The following is a 22,654-nucleotide window of genomic DNA, read 5'->3' as shown; positions in this document are numbered from 1 at the left end:
TATGGGGTAGGATCTTTTCCTAACTAGCCCCGCCTCCAGTTTCCTTGTATAGTCGATGCCGAGGGCTACATTTTGTACATATATACGTGCGTGTATGCACCCAATCAATTGAGAGTTGCATTGCCAAACAATAGTGTATGTGTATTGTCCTACTGGCTGGATCTTCTTTCCAGAACGGATTGGGTATGCTGTCGCTACTCATATCTTTATAATCCAGTATAATAATCCACTAAACACGTGGCTTTTCAAGAGAAAAAAGGAAAAGAAAGGAGAAAATAGAAAACAAGTAGTAATGCGTTCCACGTGCTGCCAATCATTCACACGAAGAAGAGTCTTTGTTTTTTTCTTGAGCTACACTGGAAGAAGCGTTGATTAGCACTCTAGAGCTCAATCAATCCCCAGCGGCCACCTTTAGTCCCCAACTCCGGCGAGGTCTCCCGCTCATCCATCCCCACCTCCGGCCGGCCGGCCAGCCAGCGATTCTCCTCCGCCCCCATCTAAATCGCCATCTGTGGTGCCCGATTTACAGACAAGCAGCGGCGAGAGGGCAGAGGCAAGGGGAACTGTTCTGTTCGCCGCTGCAAGAGGGACGGGGAGCCGGCCCGGCGGCGCAGCGGCACCGGCACCGGCACCACGCTCATCCCCACGAAGTATCGAATCCTTTTTCTCTTCTGGAAACTGAGCCTGTTTCTTCCATTGCTGCTGCTCTGTTCTGCATAGTTCGATGCCAGGTGTTTAGTAGCAGCAATGAGATGATGTTCTGTAGACTAAAATGAGATGTTGTTCTAGAAAGCATGAAAGCTGGGAAGAGTAGATTTGTGAAGGCAGCAATGCAAAAGAGATGAATTGCAAGAAACAGAGGAAGTTGGCCCTGAATCATGTTTGGTGTCCTGTCACTGTCTTATATCCACTTCTTTTTTGAAGGGGTCCTATTTACTTATTTAATACACTGACATAGCTATGCATTTGGTTCATCGAATTAATCAAGTAAAACATTTCGGTTGTACAAAATCAGCACCAATTAGTTCTAGAAAGCATGAAGGCTTGGAAGAGTAGATTTGTCAGCAGTTTAATGTTTCCCTTCGGATGCCTAATTGTATAACTGATACTAGTGTTGTTTAGCACAGCTTTTTTTTCAAGGAAGATCATGAATTGATGTATACTGGCAGGTTCCGTGGTCAAGCTGCCTCCAGTGAATATATTGAATGAACTACAAATCTGTAAATCATGCATTTTCTAATCCCAGCCTAGTTGAAGGTGATGCAATAAAATGTCCAATCACAAGTTGTAGGAATTGCACCGAATGGATCATATAGTGGATGATCTAGTAGCTGACAGTCCAGTAGCATTCTCTTGTGCTTAGTTCTGTACTCAGCTTTATAAGAATATTTATTTACCATAATGTTGGCCTATTATGAAATGCAGGAGCCTAGTTACTGAAGTCCCTCTGTTGGATCAAAGTCTTCCTTTTTCTACAGAACAGAAGAGTAATCTCCCTCTGCAGTTAGTCTATCCTGTGGTTACTGAGTAACTGGAAAGCTGGACCTACTGGCCTCAGTTTTCTCACGCTTCAAGGGCGCTCTGCTATAAAATCGCTAATGGATTACCGAGATACTGCAGCACTAAATGACCTTGAGCTCATGCTACTAGATGAAACGGCTGACCCAAAGGCCTTACCACTATCACTTCTGAAAGACATCACAAATGATTTCTCTAATGATCGACAAATCGGTAGAGGTGGCTTTGCAGTGGTATATAAGGTAATACAACTTTGAAATGTCTAGTTGATTTGTGAACTCCACATGGTGCTGAAAAGGCATGTTTCTATCGCAGGGAGTACTTGAGAGTGGTACAGTCGCTGTGAAGAGGTTGAGCGATATGTGTATGGATGAGAAGAAATTCCATGGAGAGGTTCAATGTTTGATGAAGGCAAGGCACAAAAACATAGTACGGTTTTTGGGATATTGTGCTGACACACAAGGGAATATGTTGAGCTACAACGGAAAATTAGTCATGGCAGATGTACGGCAAAGATTGCTTTGCTTCGAATACATGTCCAAAGGGAGTCTACGTGATTATATCAGTGGTAGGGTCATGATTTTCTACACTATATTATTATTTTTGTCAAGCATCCCCGACATATGTTATAAATCATGTACCATGCCATGTAGTACTACCTACCATTGAAATATTAAAGAACCCAAGTGTCTTGAATTCTAAACTCACTTTCTCATGACCCCATATAGATGAGTCTTGTGGACTTGAATGGAGAAAGCGCTACCAAATTATCAACGGAATTTGCCAAGGTTTAAATTATCTCCATGAGAATCGTATTGTTCACTTAGATCTGAAACCAGAAAATGTACTCCTAGATGACAATATGGTACCAAAGATTACTGACTTTGGTCTCTCAAGGTATTTTGAGGAAAGGCAAACTAGCCAATCTATTACTTCAAATATTTCTGGTACACTGTAAGTTGTCCAAGTCTCTTCTAGTCTCATTTTTCTTTTGTCCTGAATGAATATATTTCATCCACCTTTTCTTTATGATGCAGGGGATATATTGCACCAGAACTCTACGATGGGGAAAAAATCACAATCCAGTCAGATATATATAGTCTTGGTATTATAATCATAGAGATACTAACAGGAAGAAAAGGGTGTCCCGACGTTGGAGTTGTAAGAATAGCTATTCCTGATATTTAATTAGAAAAGATTACTGTTAGTCACTTAGCTATTCTCATATGTAGACACGGAATTCACAGTAAACCAATAACTAAGCCCAAAAAAAATGCGGTTACTCTCCACTTTCAATGTAGAACAAGACAACCTTAACCACTAAAGTGTTGCCCCTCACATGTACATATTAATTCGCAATGAAATGTGCACCCAAGGATTCATTTTATCTCTAGGCTAGTTTTGTGAATATAGTTTAAGGGTTGAAAACTGTCATTCTTCTTTGGACATTATCTAATAAGTGATAACACAGTTAGTAATCAGCTAAAAAAAACAGTTAGTAATGTAATAAATTATAGAAAAAAATTAGAACAACACTTCTTGGAGCATATCAAACCAGGTATAAATGTATTTTACCGAAAAAGGCTTTCGCCCCACTTTATATATAAAGCAAAGGTATAAATGTGCTTTATGGTAAAAATAACAATGAGCTTAGCCATATAAATGATTAATGGAGACTAAAACGTACACAATAACCAAGTATTTTTTTACTGTACAAAATCAGATCTGTCTTTGGAGAAACCATTCACTTAAAGAACTATATGGAAAAACTGGAACTAAAATAAAGGCAAAGAAGTACATATGCATCTTGATTATTACTTACATGAAGTACTTCACTTCATATTACCATTTTTTGTTATTGACCGTGAAAGTGCAATTTAAATGCTGATAGATGTGACTAGAAACCATTTGTCCAAACTTCACTTTTTGAAGGACTTTTGTCATTAGTTGATGGTTGAATATTGCAGGTACTTGAGAGATGGTGTGAAAGGTTGGGAAAATCACTAGAAGACACACATGTGGAACAAGTACGAGTTTGCACTGAAATAGGGATAGAGTGCAGTGACTTCAATCCAGCAAAGAGGCCTGTTAGTACACACAAGATAATCGAAAGGCTCAAGGAAACAGAAACTACAGATGAGGTCAGGTATTTTAAAACAAAAAGGTCTAACAGCTCCCGGGTGCCTAGGCACCCTCTTTGAACAGTAAATTCAAAAAAAATCTGAAACTTTGTGACATCAAAGATGGTCAAACTTTGTAGGTTCTTGCAAGTTTTCATGCCAAAATATCATGTACAGAAAGGTGTACAAATGAGTTTTCAGATTTCAGTGCTAAAAGTGCTCAAAACTTCAAACACTGAAATCTTTTTCGCATGTAGAGCTCCTCTAAAGGTTTTCTGGCATGAAATTTTTCAAGCACCTACAAAATTTGATCATCTTTGATGTTGCAAAGTTTCAGATTTTTTTCTTTTTTTACTGTTCATATAGGGTGCCTAGGCACCCGGGAGCTGAAAAGGCACTCTCATTTGAAAATAGAATCAGCTTCCTGAATATGGTGTGTGAGGTGAAGTAGACATGGTTGTTGGTACATGTTATTATGCGTCCAAATTTTGGTGGAGCTGTGATACTATGCAACATTTAAACACAATGACAGCTTAGGATCTATTTATATCATTGACAAGAGATGCATCCATGCATCTTACCACAAAATCTGAAATTAAATTGTTAAGACCAAAGGGAAATGGGGAAATGTACTGTGATTAGTTTATAGAGTTACTAATTATAATATAGTTTGTGAATTTAGATATTGTTACCATCGAGTAAAATGAAACATTATTGACTTTTTGTTTCATCATAGTTTTGGTTCCCCTTTGTCCTATTTTTAGCCAAAAAGAATTGCCTTTGAAATTCAGCAACAATTCTGATGATGTAAATTTTTTGTTAAATTCTTTGCTAATCTTGTTGCATGTTTAAACATCTAACACAAATGTGTAGTGGAAAAAAATTCTAGTGATAGTATTTTTAAATTATTGATTTGCTTGATGGGATATTTCAGCAATTATATCCTTGTAAATATGCTTATATGATGAACCTGAGAACAATAGCTAGGGTAAGAATAGCTTAGGGCTCTAGGTCAAATTAAATATCGCCTCCATTGTTCTGAGCGACAAGTGCAATATTGTTGTTCTAGGAAACTCACTGAACTGCATTTATATTTAAAACTGATCAGGTAAGTTAGATGTCCCGCAATTAATTCAATAAAAAAGGACTTTAGTTGGAAATTCACCATGACATTAACAGCACAAGCTCTTCTCTTGCAGGTATCCAGTGTCTTATCCAGCATTGTACCCACCAAACTATTTGTCCATCCGCATCTCCTCTGCTTTCCCTGCGTACCGAACAAGCTGATCCCAAGTTCGCTGAACCTTAGAAACTTCACAGATGAACATTTTGCATTTAGGCTTGTGGAATCCTATGCAGAAGAAACTCAGCGACGCTTTGCCAAATTGCCACTGTACGGAGTCGTGTCGCCGAGGTCAACACACACTCTTAGTTTGACACTCCAGGAACGGGACGAAAAATCCATTCATTTGGTACTAGAGAGCAGTACATTTAAGGATGCACATATGCCAATGTACTGTAGCGAATTTAGAGGGGACAAATTTTTAGAAGAAACCAAAGAGAAAGGTAATATGGTGCAGCAAGTGATAGTGAAAGCTGTTGCTACTACTGCACAGCGAGAGATAACGTCTGAGGTGAGTTCGTCTTTGACAGAAAAGTCTCGGTACGTACATTGGCCAGTATACACCCCTTGCTAAATCAATACAATGGCATATGCCTTAGTCTACCAGCATTTATTAAACATATCCTTTTATCTTTTGGGGGGCAAATATTGGCCAGTATAACTTTCTTACTAAGTTTTGTCATTTTTTGTCTTTCTATTCACTTGCATGATCGATATGGTCATGATCGCATTCCACTGGCCATCATTTGGCAGCTAATCCCAAATAAAACGAAGGTATGCATCTGTTTTTGCACATCTCTCTGATTTGTATATTTATATTGTCCTAGACATTGCCATAACCTCATTTTAACAAACTCACTACTTTGCTTGCATGCTTTCTAGACATATATTTTATAAACACAACTTTGAGGTTGTTCCTGAATATTAATCACGGAATTGTTCAATCAGATCTTATTCAAGAAGAGCCCATTCACGTCTCTGGACTGCCAAGATGTTAACCTAACCAAGCAATGGTGGGTCTATTATTTATTGAAAAACTATGTTACGCGAGTGGTCTTTTTACTACATCTTCGTTTTTGGATATTATTCAATGAAAATCTGTGTTGCGCAACACGGATTATATATTACTATTTCCATTGCCAAATATTCTTGAATATTGATGCGGCCACCCAGCCTTTGCCGGTCTTCAATACCAAATTAACAGATACATATAATTGGGATGAAAAAACTATACACTGTAGTCCATTTTTGGAGAGATTGCTAACACATAATTTAGGTAATTGACAAAAAATGGTTCTTCATTTATTTTTTAGAAGGATAAATAATAAAATAAATGCTTTCATTGAGAGTTGAACTCAAGACCTCCCGCTTACTAAACGGGTGCTCTAACCAACTGAGCTATGAAAGCTTCTCTTGATTTGTATATATAAGGGATAATACTTGTCGATGTTTTCTGATTTCATTCGAGTGTTGCAGGATAATAACAGGCCATACACGGGGATATGTTTGCATTTGGGACGGTCAAACACAGGCAAGTGATACATACTTATAGTGCAAAAATATAGGACTAAAAGCACTATATTTGTTATCAACAGACTTATGGTACATCTATACTAAAGTACCATATGTAGGGCTAGTGACAATACATACGATGTAAGGCTACTACCCAATTTGGGGGCTCAAATTGTCTACATCAGTGTCGTCGGTGTAGTGAATTCACTTTGGCTTGAGGATTCCCTGAAACAAATAAATCTAATATACACACACATACTACATAAGATCGTGATTACCGAATCAATAACAACTGCTGCGTTACATAGGGAACTCGCATCAAGGTCATCGGTATTCAACTACACCATCCCCATCCCAAATCTCATAATACACACATAGGTTTTTCTTCTGAATTGACTAACAAAGTACTTTGCTTTTGCTCGCAGAGGAAAGTAGATTCGTTTAAAGTCTCCACCGACAAAGGCATGCAATTTAAGTTCTATTTTTTTAATTCTTTCTTGTTAAGTTCTTCAGCCATATATACTGTATTACAAATAAAAAAATGATGACTCTGTCTGCAGTTGTTTTGGTTAAATTTATCGTACGAAAACAATGGTTTGTGGCTGGAGCCGGAGATGGCTTTATTCACATCTACAATTACGAAACGAAACGGCAGCAAGTCCCAAGTTTCACAGCTCATGCTGGGAACTTGACATCATTGGCCGTTCATCCAAGCAAACCGTACTTGATGTCATGGAGTTCTGATGAAATGAAGCTTTGGGATTGGGACAAAGCCTGGGAGTGCACACAAACGTTCAAGTGCAAACACTCGGGTTATATTTGTCAAGTCATGTTTAACCCAAAAAACACCCACAGTTTTGTCACTGCCTCAGCCAATCACATGATAGAGGTATGAGTTTCCTATTTTATTTCAACTTAATTTTGACATTACATAGATATGTGTTTCTACTAGACCTTCATTGCGAAATCCAATGTTTGGTGTCCAGGTTTGGGATTTTGATTCTCCTCAATGTAAATACGCACTCTCTGGGCACTGGGACAGAGTTAACTGCCTTGATTTCTTCACACATGACAATCAGCAGTATTTGATTACTGGCTCTAGTGATTGTAGCGCGAAGGTTTGCCATATCTATTGATTTTTTTGCTAATAAAGTATGCACATAACATTTCTTATGATCCACCCTTTGTTTTGGCAAATCAGATATGGGACATGCACAGCAATATGTGTACTCATACACTACACGCTTCCATGTCTCCGGTTATGTCTGTCATATTTCATCCCAATCTTCAGGTTCTAATTACAGGTTTAGAAGATGGCACTGTTTATTTGTGGAGTTCAACTAATTTCAGGTAATTGGTTCTTGTGCAACATATGCACATGTTTTAAATTGCTGTTATTTTCATGGATTGCAGTACTAAATTTCTACAATCCCAGGCTTGAGAGGATTATTAGCCCTCCTGTAAGTGAACCCCCTGCTTGGGGTTTCGGATGGATATACAATATTTTTAGCAGCCCCGTAAGTGAACATGTTTGGGGTCTCGCATGTTCGATGAAGTCAAAAGGGTAATGAATACTTTTCCGGCTATTATTCTTATTATTACCGTCATGGAGAAATGCTTAGAAAGATTATTTATTTTGGAGCGTTTACTGCATATATTTTTAAAAGAGTGTAAAATGGACATACAAATGTTATCCTCCACAAATGTGAGTGTTAATTCCGATAAATACTAGGAAAATTCGGGTGCACAACAGCACGACTCGGTGAGGGAACAAGCTGTCTTTAATTCATTTGCTTATACTCAGCTTGCCATGTTGATCTTTGGTATTGTATATCTACATGGTTCCAAAAAAAATAGAACCATCCTCACTCTCAGCATTAAACCATGAGCCTATCCCTTGACCTTTTTTATATTTTTCCTGCTTCTTATATTATTTTCACTTCCTAATTCCATTATGATAAACTTGGGAAACATGGTAACTTTATCTGTTAGGTTTGTGTTTGGAAGAGGAGAGACGGTAGCAATGGTGGATGTCGGCAATGTAAATAATCAGGAAGAATCAAGTCATCACAGTGTACCGCAGATAAGAGCTGACATAACTACTCAGGTGAGCACATTAATGAAACAGACAATGTCATCTCTATATGCTTCATTTTAATCTGGAAAAACTTAATAGCACACTTTTTTATCCAACTTGTTTTGTCAATAAATTCTTTAAAAAATGCTGATCTGTCATCGATTCGTTAACCACATAAATAAATTATTATTGTCCAGTTGATCGACAACAGTGGGCTACTTGAAGTGCACCCGTCTGACCTCCGCTTCCCCTTGCAACCAAACAAGTCAACCACGTTCTCACTGGACCTAACAAACCACACATATGAGCGCGTGGCATTTAGGCTTGTACAGAAGAATAAGAGCCACTCGTTCGGGGAAGAAGAAGATTCACTTTTATCAAATGTGCCGATTTATGGATTTATAGCTTCCAGGTCCACGTACACTCTAGTCGTGACAACGAAAGAGTGGCCAAATCAAGGAGACGACACAAGCTTGGATCTGCTTCTGCAGAGCAGTATATCGGGGGACAAGTTCATCGTCCCATTCGAAAACGAGACTGAGTGTGTTGATCTATTTGAGGAATTAAAAGAGATGGGGAATGTGGTGCATGAATCGACACTGAAAGCTGTTTTTTATGCACAAGAAGAGGTGACACACGAGGTTAGTTCCCTGATGTTCTTTTCCTAATGTACGTTTCGAAACAAAGTGGTTGGGCCAAAAGAATTAAAGTAAGATAGTCTTTGCCTATCCAATGCAATCAATTTGTCATTGGTTTTCCTAATGTGTACGATGTATGATTAGATCATATCAGCCACGAAGAAAGTTGATGCACTTGGATTCGGCAATAGGCTGGTGTGCCTAGATGCACATCCAACAGAGACATGGTGAGTACATATATACCACATAGCACAATCTGGGCATTGAAATAATCTTTTGATCAGGTGAATTTGTTATCATACGATAAATTTCTTATGGCCTTGCAGGATCTTAACATGCAAGTTTTTTGGAGATGTTCACATGTGGGATCTTGTCTCTCAGGTAAGTTCTGTTGGTATAGTTACTAACATGTGCTTCAATTTATATTTGGCCATGGCCGTCATTTATAACCATCTTTTTCTCCTTGTATATGTGTATCTTTTTTTTCCTCTTGAAAGTGAACATGAAAATGTGTGTAGGCCTGTTTTGGATTGCGTCGGACTAACAAAATCGTTTCTATTGTATCGACAGGAAAAGAAGGCCCTCTGTTCTTTTCATGTCTACGAGAATGGAACAAGAGGCATGTTTCCAGCTTACTTACTCCTCTGTTAACCATATTTTTTTCTTCATGCACTGCCATGGTAATAGTGGCATCAAATTTCAGGGGTATCAGCGACAGTTAAATTCCTTAAATTTATCGCACGGAAGCAATGGTTTCTGGCTGGTGCAGACGATGGCTTCATCCATGTGTGCACCTACAGAACAGAGATAGTACAACAGATCACGAGTTTCAGAGCCGGTTCTTCCAGTGTCACAGCAATGACCATCCATCCAACCCAGCCATATGTGCTGTCCTCGGCTTATGAAAGCCCGATTAGGCTTTGGAACTGGGAAGAGGGCTGGCAGTGCACACGAACTTTCGACGATGAACACTCTGGAACTGTCCGTCAGATCACCTTCAACCCAAAGGATGCCAACTGTTTTGCTAGCGCGTCCGAAGATCAGACAGTAAAGGTATGTTCCTTTTCCTTTGCACTAACCAAAACTTAATAAGCAATGAAACGCTAGTTTTAATATTAGACCTTGATTGCGAACTTGAAATTATGCACGTTTTGTGTCCAGGTTTGGAACCTTGACTCCCCGAAATCTAGCTACACTCTGTTTGGGCATTTGGCTCAAGTGAACTGCCTTGATTTCTTCGCACATGGTGATCAACAGTATCTGATTTCTGGCTCAGATGACTTGACCGCCAGGGTATGATACTTGCATTCTAAAAGAAGTATTCTGTTCTATATATCTGATATGCATAATTGCTAATAACGCATGTATGCTTGATTTTGTCAATTCAGATATGGGACCTGGAGAACAGGGTGTGTGTCTACACAATAAGAGCTCTCATGGCTCCGGTTCTTTCAGTTCTATGTCTTCTTCCTGATCATCCATATCTAATTATAGGTTTAAAAGATGGCACTCTTCATTTGTTCAGCTCCGCTAGTTTTAGGTAACTTAGCACCAAAGTTCATGCCATCTTTGTTGCTCTTGTAGTTACCGTTTGCTCCCCTTTCTCTTTTAAGTGACCGCTTCATATTCTCCAGGCTTGTGAGGATCATTGACTTAGGCTGTAGCAAAGTTCGCAGTGTCAATCTGATGGGATCAGTAAGGTGACAATTCACCTGCCATTCTCTTCATCTTCTTCAATCTTGTTGTCTGCCTTAGACTTGGAGTATTGTTATCATGCTTTATTTTTCTGAAAATTAACATATGCGTATGCCTTTGCTTGAATGTACATATATTAAGTTTGTTCAGCACGCTCCAAACTTTATATCTGTTCGACCGTGCATGTCACATTTATAGCATTAGATATCATTACCTACTATGCGAAAACATGTGAGTAAAACGCTATTTTTAATGATAGGGTTGTGATTGAACAAGAGGGGGCAGTGTCAATCATGGATATAGACCCTGAACAACAAGGTGGTATTATCAGTGAAGTGGGGGCTAACATGGTCGATGCAGCGAGATTGGATGTTGCTTGGGAAGCACAACTAGACATCTTCCAAGAACCCAAAGAGGATTTGCCAGGTGCAGTGTCAGGGACAGGAAATACGAATTCCACACAGGCGTCCGAGGTGAGGACCTATCTTTGTTTTCTAAAGAAAGGCCATTTCGCCAAATGTTACTGTATTCCAGTATATCAGAGTTCTTGGTTGCATGAATTCTTACCTTTACTGTCACTGTTTATTTGTTTTCCACTCTGCTTGTTCATCACAGTGCAAAACTTAATTATGTTGTAACGCACAACTAATATGTCTATTTTTCTGTAGGAATGCGATGGGATATAACAATAGATTAGTGCTTACAGAAATTCGCCCCCAAAGAAAATAATTTAGCAAGTGATTACACCAGCATGAGTAACAGAATGAAAGCTAAATCTATTTGTGCGAAAACAGATGGATGAAGAGCAGAAAATAAGGATTGTGGGTGGATGTTGGCTAATCCTCTCCACTGATTTTTTGTTGTTGTGAAACTGATGGTCTCTACACTGATATATACACTGCATATATTGCTTGGTAAAATTTTGGACAGATGGAGAACTCGTGTGCTTTTCTTATTCTTGTATGAGAAATTATAGGCAAGACCTTGAAACCGCAATTTGTCTAATGGACACGTCCTTATGCCAACTCGAGCTCTCTATCTATGTTGTGAAATTTGGCTGGCAGGGTCATTTGCTTACTGCTTCCTCTGTAAACAAATACTTAGTGACCTAAAACGTCTTATATTTGTTTACAGTGGGAGTAGTAATATGTTTGCATTGCTTTATGATAGACACAAACATTACATGCATCACTACATGGAACAACTCGCAATTTAGCAAATGATTAGTAGCTAAACTGTGGTCAACCGCTCAGCATAGATACCGGCAAGAACTCGTCTCGGGTGCCACTTGGTAGCTTAGCTGGCCCAACAGCGCTGATGGCATTTTGGTAGTTTGGCCAAGTACTGCACCTGTGACCGCTGAGCTCTCCATCTTAGGACGAAAACTTGAAACAAGAGCTTTCAATAAGATATGTGTGAGTTTCCGACATAATCTATTCAATCTTCCAACACGGCAAATAACATTTGACTCGCACAAGAGCGCACCCAGAAAAATATTTGATTGAGTGCAGAATGTTTTGAGTATTCAAATAACTTGATATATTTTTTTCTGAACTTACAAAGCCAAATTTTCTTTTTTTGGGGACAACTTACAAAGCCAATGGCTTTCCAAAATTTTAGTTGGGCCACCAACCAACCTGTTGTAGACCGGAGTCAGCCCTTTTCACATGCTTTTTGTGGGCTCTTTTAAATGCACATTAATTACTTTTACCAACTTTATGGTGTAATATGAATGCCAACTTCAAAAACCATTCTTTCAACTTAAAGTTTTATATGTGATGCCTAATGTTTGATTAGATGCCCATCAAGAGAATGTATTGAAATTACCCACTTGGATGGATGGACATGGTAGTCAGGCGGGGAGCAAGCATCTTTCATTTCTAGTCAATGGAGGAGTATATACATGGTAATATACTTATTTTTCATTAAACTTTGTTCATCACTCTGCAAAAAAAAAGAACAGTATTCTGCCGCCCACAACTCGCCCGCGAGTTGGCGAAAAACTGAACTGGCAAAGCAAAGGCGGCCAGGGCGAGCCAATTTCTTGGTCATCAACGACCAACTTTTTGGCTGGGCTGCTCTTGGCTCCAACCCAAACACGCCCTTAGTTGCCCTGCACACTTGTGACAAAAGTTAGCTAGCAACTAAGTCTATGACAAGTGAGGTATGTGATCAATGAAATGTGGCAAGCCACAACTGTGGCTACAACCAAACACCTGCCACACTTATGGCAGAAAAGTGTGGCAAACTATGGATGCCAACCAGACATGCCCTAAATACTTCAACGATAGGTTGTTGCACTATATATTGAAGTTTCATCGCTGCAGCTCCACAAAATCAAATAGCCTCCATAGTAGAATGCTGAAAACTGTAACAACAACAAAAAAATCCATCTCTCATACCACTCTTATGGCTGGTTGGATGCAGAAGCTTGGTTTTAGTTAGCTTCATGTACAGGAGGATAGTGAGTGGCATTGATTTTGTAGAAATGTGATGCATTGGGAACATGAGTTCAAGTCAAAACAGACTAACTTGAGTTCAACTTAAAAACATGATGAGAATTTCCAGCCATTTATCTCGGGAACTCAAAGATGGACAAGCTAAAGCAGTGTGAATATCTACAAGATGATCATGTCCGGGAAGAATGTCATCCCGAGTAAAATATTGTGATTGTCATGCAAGAACAAATTTTAGTTTGTACAAGAATTGCACTGTGTGTCCCAAATTTGTCTTACTGAAGGAATGTATTCCAAAACGGTTTCTTACATAAGACTTTTTTTCAGTGCAAGGATTGAGACTTTTTCTTTTATTGATTCTTACACTTTTTACACTAAAAACTAATCTTGTGCGACTGATAAGATTGTCCAAAATCAAATAACTTCTCCACACTAAATAATTAGCTACATGGTATAATATAATCGACTCATATGACAGCTAAAAATATGTGTGTACGTGAAGTAGCCTGACAATTTCACAAACGTCCTCTTAGCAGGAATGCATGTGTAAATGTGTACTGCAGCACTATGACAGTCTTTAATAGTAAGTAGATACATACAAGTTTAAACAATAAAGAATCCAACTTCCATGGTGAAGATTGTTTCGGATACCAATTTCAATGCTAGTTCTCTAGTGAGATATTGCAAATTCACTTCAAGAGAATCAAGTTACAAACATATTTGATGTCACTGGGATTGTAGAGTTACTATCTTCTGTCATGGTGTTTCTTTAAAAATAAGCGCAAGTTCACAGTTTGTCGACGCCATTCGTTTATTGGGACCTAATTCAAGATGAATATTGAGTACTTAGTAAGCCGAGGGGTAAAAACGAGGAACACAAGCTGAAGTAATATGGTCAATACTGAAATGCTTAGTCACCGGGCTCCTGAATGTCCTTTGTCGCTAAACTATTTGCAGCAAGTCTAACCTGCAATTAGACCAAGGAAAATAAATTAACGAGGGTGGTGGAAAAAATTGTGGGCAATCAAATATAATGTTGTCATCTAGGTCTTGGTCAAATGTTTGGACCAGTGTTATCTGGATGCTTGCCATGACTACCAACAGGAAAGAAATGCATGTTTTGCCTGAACATTTATTTGCTATCACCACTGGATATGAACATGAAGTCGTACATGGATTTGCTATATCACGGTCAGTTGCTCAACAAGAAGAGAAAAGGAAGACATGTTCTCCCTGCAACCTGCATTACTTGTGAAGCGCTATCGGGCACTAGAGTACGCTGAGCAATGCAGCTAGGTTGTAGCACATGACAACACAGAGTTGCATGGAAATTACAAACAGTGTGGAGTAAAAATAAAGCAAGGTCAAAAGATCAGAGCTGAGAAAACAGCACCTTTGAAGCAATGGAGACATGATCCCGGATGGCCACCCTACCACCTAATACTACGTAGTCACCCAACCTGTGTGTACAGAATAGGACAAATCTCAAAAGACACACATGACGAATTATATGACACAACTAAAAGGAATGAACACTTCATCCATGAGATGAAGGTATACGCACGTTGCAGAACCTGCGATCCCTACTTGTCCACAAATCATGCAGCACTTTCCTATCACCACATTGTGACCTATCTGCAAGAGGGATGCCAATTCACAAAAAAGGAGAGAAGAGCCTGAATCTGATAAATAAAGCAAGGGAGAGAATACCTGAACCAGATTATCAATCTTGGTGTCATCTCCAATCATTGTGTCTCTCCAACTGCAGTTAACAAATATTGATCGAAGTTGTCAGCAAGAATCAGCTGCAGTCAAATGTATAATGATGGGTACATAGTTCGTTAGATATATTCAGATCAATTATGGACTAGCCAACAGAGGCCTTTAAGCCAAGCTAAGCATTCTCTGGACATTACCACGCTGACTCTGCGAGCTTTGAACTACCGAACATTGACAAATTTAGAAAGGAATAGAAAGGTGACAAGTTACCTGCCTCTGTCAATGCATGTATTTGCACCAATTTCCACATTGTCTCCAATTCTTGCATAAAGCTCCTAACAAATACAAAGTTATTTTTTCTATGAGGGCCTCTATTTTGATTTGATATGCATAAAAAATGTGAAATTACGAAATACAGTCAGTCGGTCAGTAGGTGCTACTTAGCGAAAGATAGTATTTCTTCCATTCCATGTCACATTGTAACAGCATTGAACATTTGTTGTAACATATGTTAACAGAGAATTTCTTCACCACTCAACCCAATAATTATGTCACAACCGTTCAACCTTAGTAATACTGAGTAGTTATTTATAATCTTCACCAACAGTTCACCATGAATTTAATCTTCAGCGAGTGATAGTGGTGAGGACTAACCTGTGGTTTTTTCTTGACCTGTCCATCCTGGTCCACAAAGAAACCAAAACCTGAAAGAAATACATCAGTAATTGGCACCCACATATCATCAGAAACCCAGTCCTATTGTTTGACAGCTGTTTATAAAACAATATTTGCCATTCAGCTACCATAGCAGAAAAGGAAAGGAAATTCAAAATTTGATAATAAACAGCTCAGAATAAGCTTTGATACCCAAGAGGCTTAATACAACTGGAATGCTGCAATCAGCTCACAAGCTGCCACAGTTAGTGTTCCTAGTACACCATATCATGTGCAAGTAATACAACCGGCATGCTGCGATCACGTGCAAGTATCTGAAATAATGTAACATGTTCTTCCCAGTGTTGGAGAACATACAACATATCATGTCCACTGCATGACGTATTTGCGATACTCGGTGAATAAATGCTCACCATCTTGACCGATGCAGGCGCCATTGTGGATAGTGCAGAACTCGCCCACCGAGCAGTTGCTCAAGACAACATTGTACCTGGAACATAATGATACCAAAATCATTTCCATAACCAAACAGAGTTTGCTCTGTTTCAGCACTGATGACACCGGAGAAACACCATACCCGATCCTGGTGGACTGCCGCACGGACACCGAAGGCCCGACCACGGTCCCGGACCCGACGACCACCTCCTTGCCAATCACAGCGCCGGAGTGCACGACGGCGCCGGCCTCCACCACCGCGGTGGGGTCAACGGACGCCGCCCGGTGCAGAACGCCGCCGCCGTTGCGCCACGGCACGAACTCCTCCGCCGCCGAGGCCGCCGTCCCAGCATCTGTTTCAGGTCATTCAGGAAGCCAACAGGGTCATACACACTACATATCTCACAGGAGTAGTACAGCAGAAACATTTCTGGGAGAAACTGGACCGAGCCGCTGGAGCCGGTGGTCGGCTATTACCGGATGAAGCGGTGGGCACGCCGGCTCCAAGGAACCGCGCGAGCCGGCCGGCGCCGCGCGGCGTCCGCAGCAGCAGCGCGGTTCTTGGCAGGATGGCTGCCATCAGTAATCCCCAACCTTGCAGAGGTTTTGAGCAAGACCAGGATGGTGAACTTGCGGCGCGGCAGAACGCGAAGCCGAGCTCGTACGACTTCGGTGGCAGAGGAGAGGAGGCGGCGGCGGCGGTGGCGGAAAATGCAGCGGCGACCGGACGGACGGAGGAGGAGGTGACTGGGCCCGGGCCTTCCGACCCTGACGCGCAACCGCATACTACTAAGGTCGAACAGGGCCTAGAGCCCATGAGCGACCAAGCGGGCCCGTCCATTCTGCTCTGGCAATGTAACTACTCGGATCAAGATAGAGAGTGGTTCCATTTTTTCCATCTTCTGTTTTAAAATGTTTTTATTTTTTTCAGGAGTTTTTTCATTTGGACTTTTAAACACAAAAAAATCTTTTATGTTCAAAGGTCAACATATTTAATTTTCTGACAACATTTTATGAAAAAAGATGAAGATTTTTTAAAACGTTCTGTGTACATTCCCTTGGAAAAGGCTAACTTTTTTTTACAACTTTTTGTGAATATTTTATAAAACATTTCGAATATTATTTGTACCTTTTGATCACTTTCTAAAAACACAGAAAATAATTGATGATGTGAATTGCTTTTAAACATTTTGAAACTGCATCTCATGACGGGCTCTTCAAAATTAGATCCCATGTTAATAAGTTTCGAAGAACTTTTTTTCACTCAAAAAACAAAAACAAAAAAAACAAGAAAATACGAAAACCAAAAGAAAAAACTAACAACTGAAACAAAAAAGAATACCGTAAACCAGCAACCCGAAGCACGGTTGCGGTCACTTTTTTCTGAAAGCACAAGCTGTGTTTTTTCCTTTTTTCGCGGAAGCACGGGTTGTGCTTCTCACGAAAGCACATACTATGCCTTTCCTTTTTTCGTAGGAGTACAACTGTGTCTTTTTTCTTATAGCTGTGCTTCTCGTGGAAGCACAACGTGTGCCTCAGACGGAAGCACCGGTTGTGCTTCTCACAGGAGCAAATATGTGCTTTCTATGGAAGCACGATTGTATTTCTAATGGAAACATAGGCTATACTTCTTGAAGAAGTAATTATGTGCTTCCACGAGAAACACAATCATGTTTTCTTGTGAAAGCACGGATTGTGTTTTTTCTTTTGAAACACAGTTGTGCTTCGCCAAACAAAACTATTTTTTTCAAAGAAAACAAAGAAAGCTAGGCAAAAGCCAAACCCCGCAAAAACCAGAAACACATGCAGAAACAGAAAAAAACATGCTCCCGCGGATGCACCAAGCGTGCGACACTTGGCAGCAACTGGAGCGCCTGATACGTCTTCAACGTATCTATAATTTTTGATTGCTCCATGCTATATTATCTTTTGTTTTGGACATTATTGGGCTTTATTATTCACTTTTATGTTATTTTTGGGACTAACCTATTAACCGGAGGCCCAGCCCAGAATTGTTGTTTTTGCCTATTTCAGAGTTTCGCGGAAAAAGAAATCAAGCGGAGTCCAAACGGAATGAAACCTTCGGGAACGTGATTTTCGGAACGAACATGATCCAGGAGACTTGGACCCTACGTCAAGAAATAAAGGAGGAGGCCACGAGGTAGGGGGCGCGCCTACCCCCCCCCCCCAGGCGCGCCCTCCACCCTCGTGGGCCCCCTGTTGCTCCACCGACGTACTCCTTCCTCCTATATATACCTACGTACCCCCAAACGATCAGAAATGGAGCCAAAAACCTAATTCCACCGCCGCAACCTTCTGTACCCACGAGATCCCATCTTGGGGCCTGTTCCGGAGCTCCGCCGGAGGGGGCATCGATCACGGAGGGCTTCTGCATCAACACCATAGCCCCTCCGATGAAGTGTGAGTAGTTTACCTCAGACCTTCGGGTCCATAGTTAGTAGCTAGATGGCTTTCTCTCTCTTTTTGGATCTCAATACAATGTTCTCCTCCTCTCTCGTGGAGATCTGTTCGATGTAATCTTCTTTTGCGGTGTGTTTGTTGAGACCGATGAATTGTGGGTTTATGATCAAGTTTATCTATGAACAATATTTGAATCTTCTCTGAATTTCTTTTATGTATGATTGGTTATCTTTGCAAGTCTCTTCGAATTATCAGTTTGGTTTGGCCTACTAGATTGATCTTTCTTGCAATGGGAGAAGTGCTTAGCTTTGGGTTCAATCTTGCGGTGTCCTTTCCCAGTGACAGTAGGGGCAACAAGGCACGTATTGTATTGTTGCCATCGAGGATAACAAGATGGGGTTTTTATCATATTGCATGAATTTATCCCTCTACATCATGTCATCTTGCTTAAGGCGTTACTCTGTTCTTATGAACTTAATACTCTAGATGCATGCTGGATAGCGGTCGATGTGTTGAGTAATAGTAGTAGATGCAGGCAGGAGTCGGTCTACTTGTCTTGGACGTGATGCCTATATACATGATCATACCTAGATATTCTCATAACTATGCTCAATTCTGTCAATTGCTCAACAGTAATTTGTTCACCCACCGTAAATACTTATGCTCTTGAGAGAAGCCACTAGTGAGACCTATGGCCCCCGGGTCTATCTTTATCATATTAATCTTTCAACACTTAGTTATTTTCATTGCTTTCTATTTTACTTTGCATCTTTATCATAAAAATACCAAAAATATTATCTTATCATATCTATCAGATCTCACTCTCGTAAGTGACCGTGTAGGGATTGACAACCCCTTATCGCGTTGGTTGCGAGGATTTATTTGTTTTGTGTAGGTACGAGGGACTAGCGCGTAGCCTCCTACTGGATTGATACCTTGGTTCTCAAAAACTGAGGGAAATACTTACGCTACTTTGCTGCATCACCCTTTCTTCTTCAAGGGAAAACCAACGCAGTGCTCAAGAGGTAGCAGCGCCCTACGCAAGGGGACACCCGTCAGTTAGTTTCTTCTCGTCAAGTAGGAATAGCCAACAACCATTCAAAAGAAGGCCCTATATCACTGGAGGCTGAATCACGAAAGCCCTATTTCACCCCGCGTGGCGTTCGTAGCAGCAGCGCCACCGCCATGCGGGCGGTTCTTTGCAGGATGGTTGCCATCCCTAAGTGGTTTTGGGCAAGACCAGGATGGTGAAATTGCGGCGCAGCATAACGCGAAGGCGAGGTCCTACGATTTCGGTGGCAGGGGAGAGGAGGCGCCGATGGCAGAGAATGCAGCGCGACAAGGTCAGAGGCGGAGGTGGCGATTGGGCCCGGGCCTTCCCATCCTGGCGCCAACCACAGACTACTCCCCATTTGTTGGGGAACGTTGCATGAAAATCAAAAAAAATCCTACGAACACCCAAGATCTATCTATGAGAAGCATAACAACTAGAGGAAAGAGTGTGTCTACGTACCCTCGTAGACCGTTAAGCAGAAGCATATATCACGCAGTTGATGTAGTCGTACTCGTCACGATCCAATCGCGATCCAAATCGATGAAGTACCGAACGGACGGCACCTCCGCGTTCAGCACACGTACGGCTCGATGACATCTCCTCCTCCTTGATCCAGCAAACGAGAGAGGAGAAGTAGATGGGATCGCCGGCAGCAGGACGGCGTGACAGTGATGGTGGTGTGATATGTCTCCAATATATCTATAGTTTTTTATTGTTCCATGCAATTATATTATCTGTTTTGAATGTTTTATATGCATTAATATGCTATTTTATATGATTTTTGGGACTAACCTATTAATCTAGAGCCCAGTGTCAGTTCCTGTTTTTTCCTTGTTTTTGAGTTTCGCAGAAAAGGAATACCAAACGGAGTCCAAACGGAATGAAACTTTCGCGATGATTTTTCTTGGACCAGAAGACATCCAGAGGGCCTGGAGTGCATGACAGGAAAGTCACGAGGCGGCCACAAGGTCGGGAGGCGCGCCTAGGGGGTAGGGCGCACCCCCACCCTTGTGGGCGCCTCTTGACTCCACCGACCTATTTCTTCCGCCTATATATTCTCAAATATCCCAAATTTATGATCAACTTATCTATGAATATTATTTGAATCTCCTCTGAATTCTTATATGCATGATTTGATATCTTTGCAAGTCTCTTCGAACTATCGATTTGGTTTGGCCAACTAGATTGGTTTTTCTTGCAATGTGAGAAGTGCTTAGCTTTGGGTTCAATCTTGCGGTGCTTGATCCTAGTGACAGAAGGGGAAACGACACGTATTGTATTGTTGCCATCGAGGATAACAAGATGGGGTTTTCATCATATTGCTTGAGTTAATCCCGCTACATCATGTCATCTTACTTAATGCGTTACTCTGTTCTTATGAACTTAATACCCTAGATGCAGGCAGGAGTCGGTCGATGTGTGGAGTAATAGTAGTAGATGCAGAATCGTTTCGGTCTACTTGACACAGACGTGATGCCTATATTCATGATCATTGCCTTAGATATCGTCATAACTTTGCGTTTTTCTATCAATTGCTCGGTAGTAATTTGTTCACCCACCGTAATAATTTCTATCTTGAGAGAAGCCTCTAGTGAAACCTATGGCCCCTGAGTCTATTTTCTATCATATAAGTTTCCGATCTACAATTTTAGTTTCCTATTTACTTTCTTTGCAATCTTTTACTTTCCGTTCCATAAACCAAAAATATTACTTTACCGTTTATCCATCTCTATCAGATCTCACTTTGCAAATAACCGTGAAGGGATTGACAACCCCTTTGTCGCGTTGGGTGCAAGTTGGTGTTTGTTTGTGCAGGTATTCGGTCGCTTGAGCGTTGTCTCCTACTGGATTGATACCTTGGTTTTCAAAAACTGAGGGAAATACTTACTCTACTTTGCTGCATCACCCTTTACTCTTCAAGGAAAAAATCAACGCAAGCTCAAGAGGTAGCATGGTGGAGTGATTCCGACAGGGCTATGCCGAGCGCTAGCGAAACAACGAAGACGGAGGAGTTACAAAGTAGCGGGAGTGAGAGGGGGGCCAAGGGCTTGTGTGTACTCTTGGGGGCGCCCCCTCTCCTCTATATATAGGTGGAAGGGCATGGTGGCCAGCCCTCCAAGCCCTAGGGGCGCACCAAGGGGGAGGAGTTGGACTCGTAGTCCAATTCCCTCCTTTTCCATACATAGGTGGACTTTCCACCTCTCCCAAGCCACATGGGCCTTGAGGGACTTGTGCGCCTGGCCCAATAAGGCCAGAGCACCTCCCCTCAGCCCATGCTGACCCTTGGGACGTTGTGGAACACTTAATGGACTTCCGGACTTCTTTGGAAGTTTCCGAAACCTTTTGGAAGCTTTCCGGTACAATACCGAAAAAACTGAAACTTTTTCTGAAACCTTGAAAACAGCTTTCCATATAGAAATATTTACCTCCGGACCATTCTGGAGCTCCTCGTGATGGCCCGGATCCCATGCGGGACTCCGAACAACATTCGGTCACCAACATGCATATCCCAATATTACTCTAGAGTCACCGAACGTTAAGCGTGTGGGCCCTACGGGTTCGATAATCATGTACACATGACTGAGACACCTCTCCGGACAATAACCAATAGCGGAACCTGGATGCCCATATTGGTTCCAACATATTCCATGAAGATATTTTATCGGTTGAACCACGATGTCAAGGATTCGGTTAATCCCGTATGCAATTCCCTTTGTCCGGCGATATGTTACTTGTCCGCGATTCGATTGTCGGTATCTCCATACCTATTTCAATCTCGTTACCGACAAGTGTCTTTACTCGTTCCATAATACAAGATCTCGTGACTAACTCATTAGCACATTGCTTGCAAACTCTTTACGATGTTGTATTACCGAGAGGGCCCAGAGATATCTCTCTGTCACACGGAGTGACAAATCCTAGTCTCAATCCATGCCAACCCAACAGACCAACAAACACCTTGGAAGATACATGTGGAGCATCTTTATGATCACCCAGTTACGAAGTGACGTTTGATAGTGCATAAGGTATTCCTCCGGTATCCGGGAGTTGCATGATCTCATGGTCTTAGGAATAGATACTTGACATGAAGAAAGCTATAGCAACAAACTCAAGTGATATGATCAAATGCTAAGCTTACGGTTGGGTCTTGTTCATCACATCATTCTCCTAATGATGTGATCCCGTTATCAAATGAAAACTCAAGTCTATG

General features: G+C 41.0%; 2 protein-coding genes and 1 non-coding gene across 7 annotated transcripts; 1 reads left to right on the top strand and 2 right to left on the bottom strand.

Annotated features, from left to right (window-relative positions):
- Positions 1-331: 331 nt before the first annotated feature.
- LOC123122661 (uncharacterized) lies at positions 332-11,737 on the top strand. 3 transcript variants are annotated; one of them, XM_044542961.1, is made up of 27 exons: positions 332-650; positions 1,170-1,257; positions 1,426-1,760; positions 1,834-2,086; positions 2,247-2,472; positions 2,556-2,679; positions 3,486-3,659; positions 4,838-5,272; positions 5,515-5,535; positions 5,710-5,774; positions 6,238-6,292; positions 6,699-6,735; positions 6,834-7,162; positions 7,260-7,391; positions 7,475-7,623; positions 7,709-7,837; positions 8,266-8,380; positions 8,548-8,991; positions 9,133-9,215; positions 9,315-9,369; positions 9,559-9,607; positions 9,692-10,041; positions 10,150-10,281; positions 10,377-10,528; positions 10,623-10,688; positions 10,943-11,156; positions 11,352-11,737. In XM_044542961.1, exons 3-27 carry the CDS (start codon positions 1,599-1,601, stop codon positions 11,367-11,369), a joined length of 3,969 nt encoding a protein of 1,322 aa, XP_044398896.1. In that variant the 5' UTR covers positions 332-650; positions 1,170-1,257; positions 1,426-1,598; the 3' UTR covers positions 11,370-11,737. The 3 variants fall into 3 exon arrangements, with proteins under 3 accessions (XP_044398896.1, XP_044398895.1, XP_044398897.1); XM_044542962.1 differs by lacking the exon at positions 1,170-1,257 and having other exon boundaries at positions 415-432; positions 530-650; XM_044542960.1 differs by lacking the exon at positions 1,170-1,257.
- Positions 6,096-6,169, bottom strand: TRNAT-AGU (transfer RNA threonine (anticodon AGU)). Its single transcript has one exon. It is a non-coding gene; the product is annotated as a tRNA-Thr (tRNA).
- Positions 11,738-12,535: 798 nt separating the features above from the next.
- On the bottom strand, positions 12,536-16,763 carry LOC123122662 (probable UDP-3-O-acylglucosamine N-acyltransferase 2, mitochondrial). 3 transcript variants are annotated; one of them, XM_044542965.1, is made up of 10 exons: positions 16,446-16,763; positions 16,111-16,321; positions 15,947-16,023; positions 15,513-15,562; positions 15,129-15,193; positions 14,850-14,901; positions 14,704-14,774; positions 14,533-14,599; positions 14,042-14,106; positions 12,536-13,051 (listed from the first exon to the last, which is right to left on the bottom strand). In XM_044542965.1, the coding sequence occupies exons 1-9, from the start codon at positions 16,546-16,548 to the stop codon at positions 14,050-14,052; spliced, it is 753 nt and encodes a 250-aa protein (XP_044398900.1). In that variant the 5' UTR covers positions 16,549-16,763; the 3' UTR covers positions 12,536-13,051; positions 14,042-14,049. The 3 variants fall into 3 exon arrangements, with proteins under 3 accessions (XP_044398900.1, XP_044398899.1, XP_044398898.1); XM_044542964.1 differs by lacking the exon at positions 12,536-13,051 and adding an exon at positions 13,669-13,960; XM_044542963.1 differs by lacking the exon at positions 12,536-13,051 and having other exon boundaries at positions 13,669-14,106.
- Positions 16,764-22,654: the final 5,891 nt, after the last annotated feature.

This window comes from Triticum aestivum, chromosome 5D (genome assembly GCF_018294505.1).
Source record: "Triticum aestivum cultivar Chinese Spring chromosome 5D, IWGSC CS RefSeq v2.1, whole genome shotgun sequence".
NCBI classification, from domain to species: domain Eukaryota; kingdom Viridiplantae; phylum Streptophyta; class Magnoliopsida; order Poales; family Poaceae; genus Triticum; species Triticum aestivum.
The sequence above is the reverse complement of the archived record's forward strand: the minus strand, read 5'-3'. Positions and strand labels throughout refer to the sequence as shown.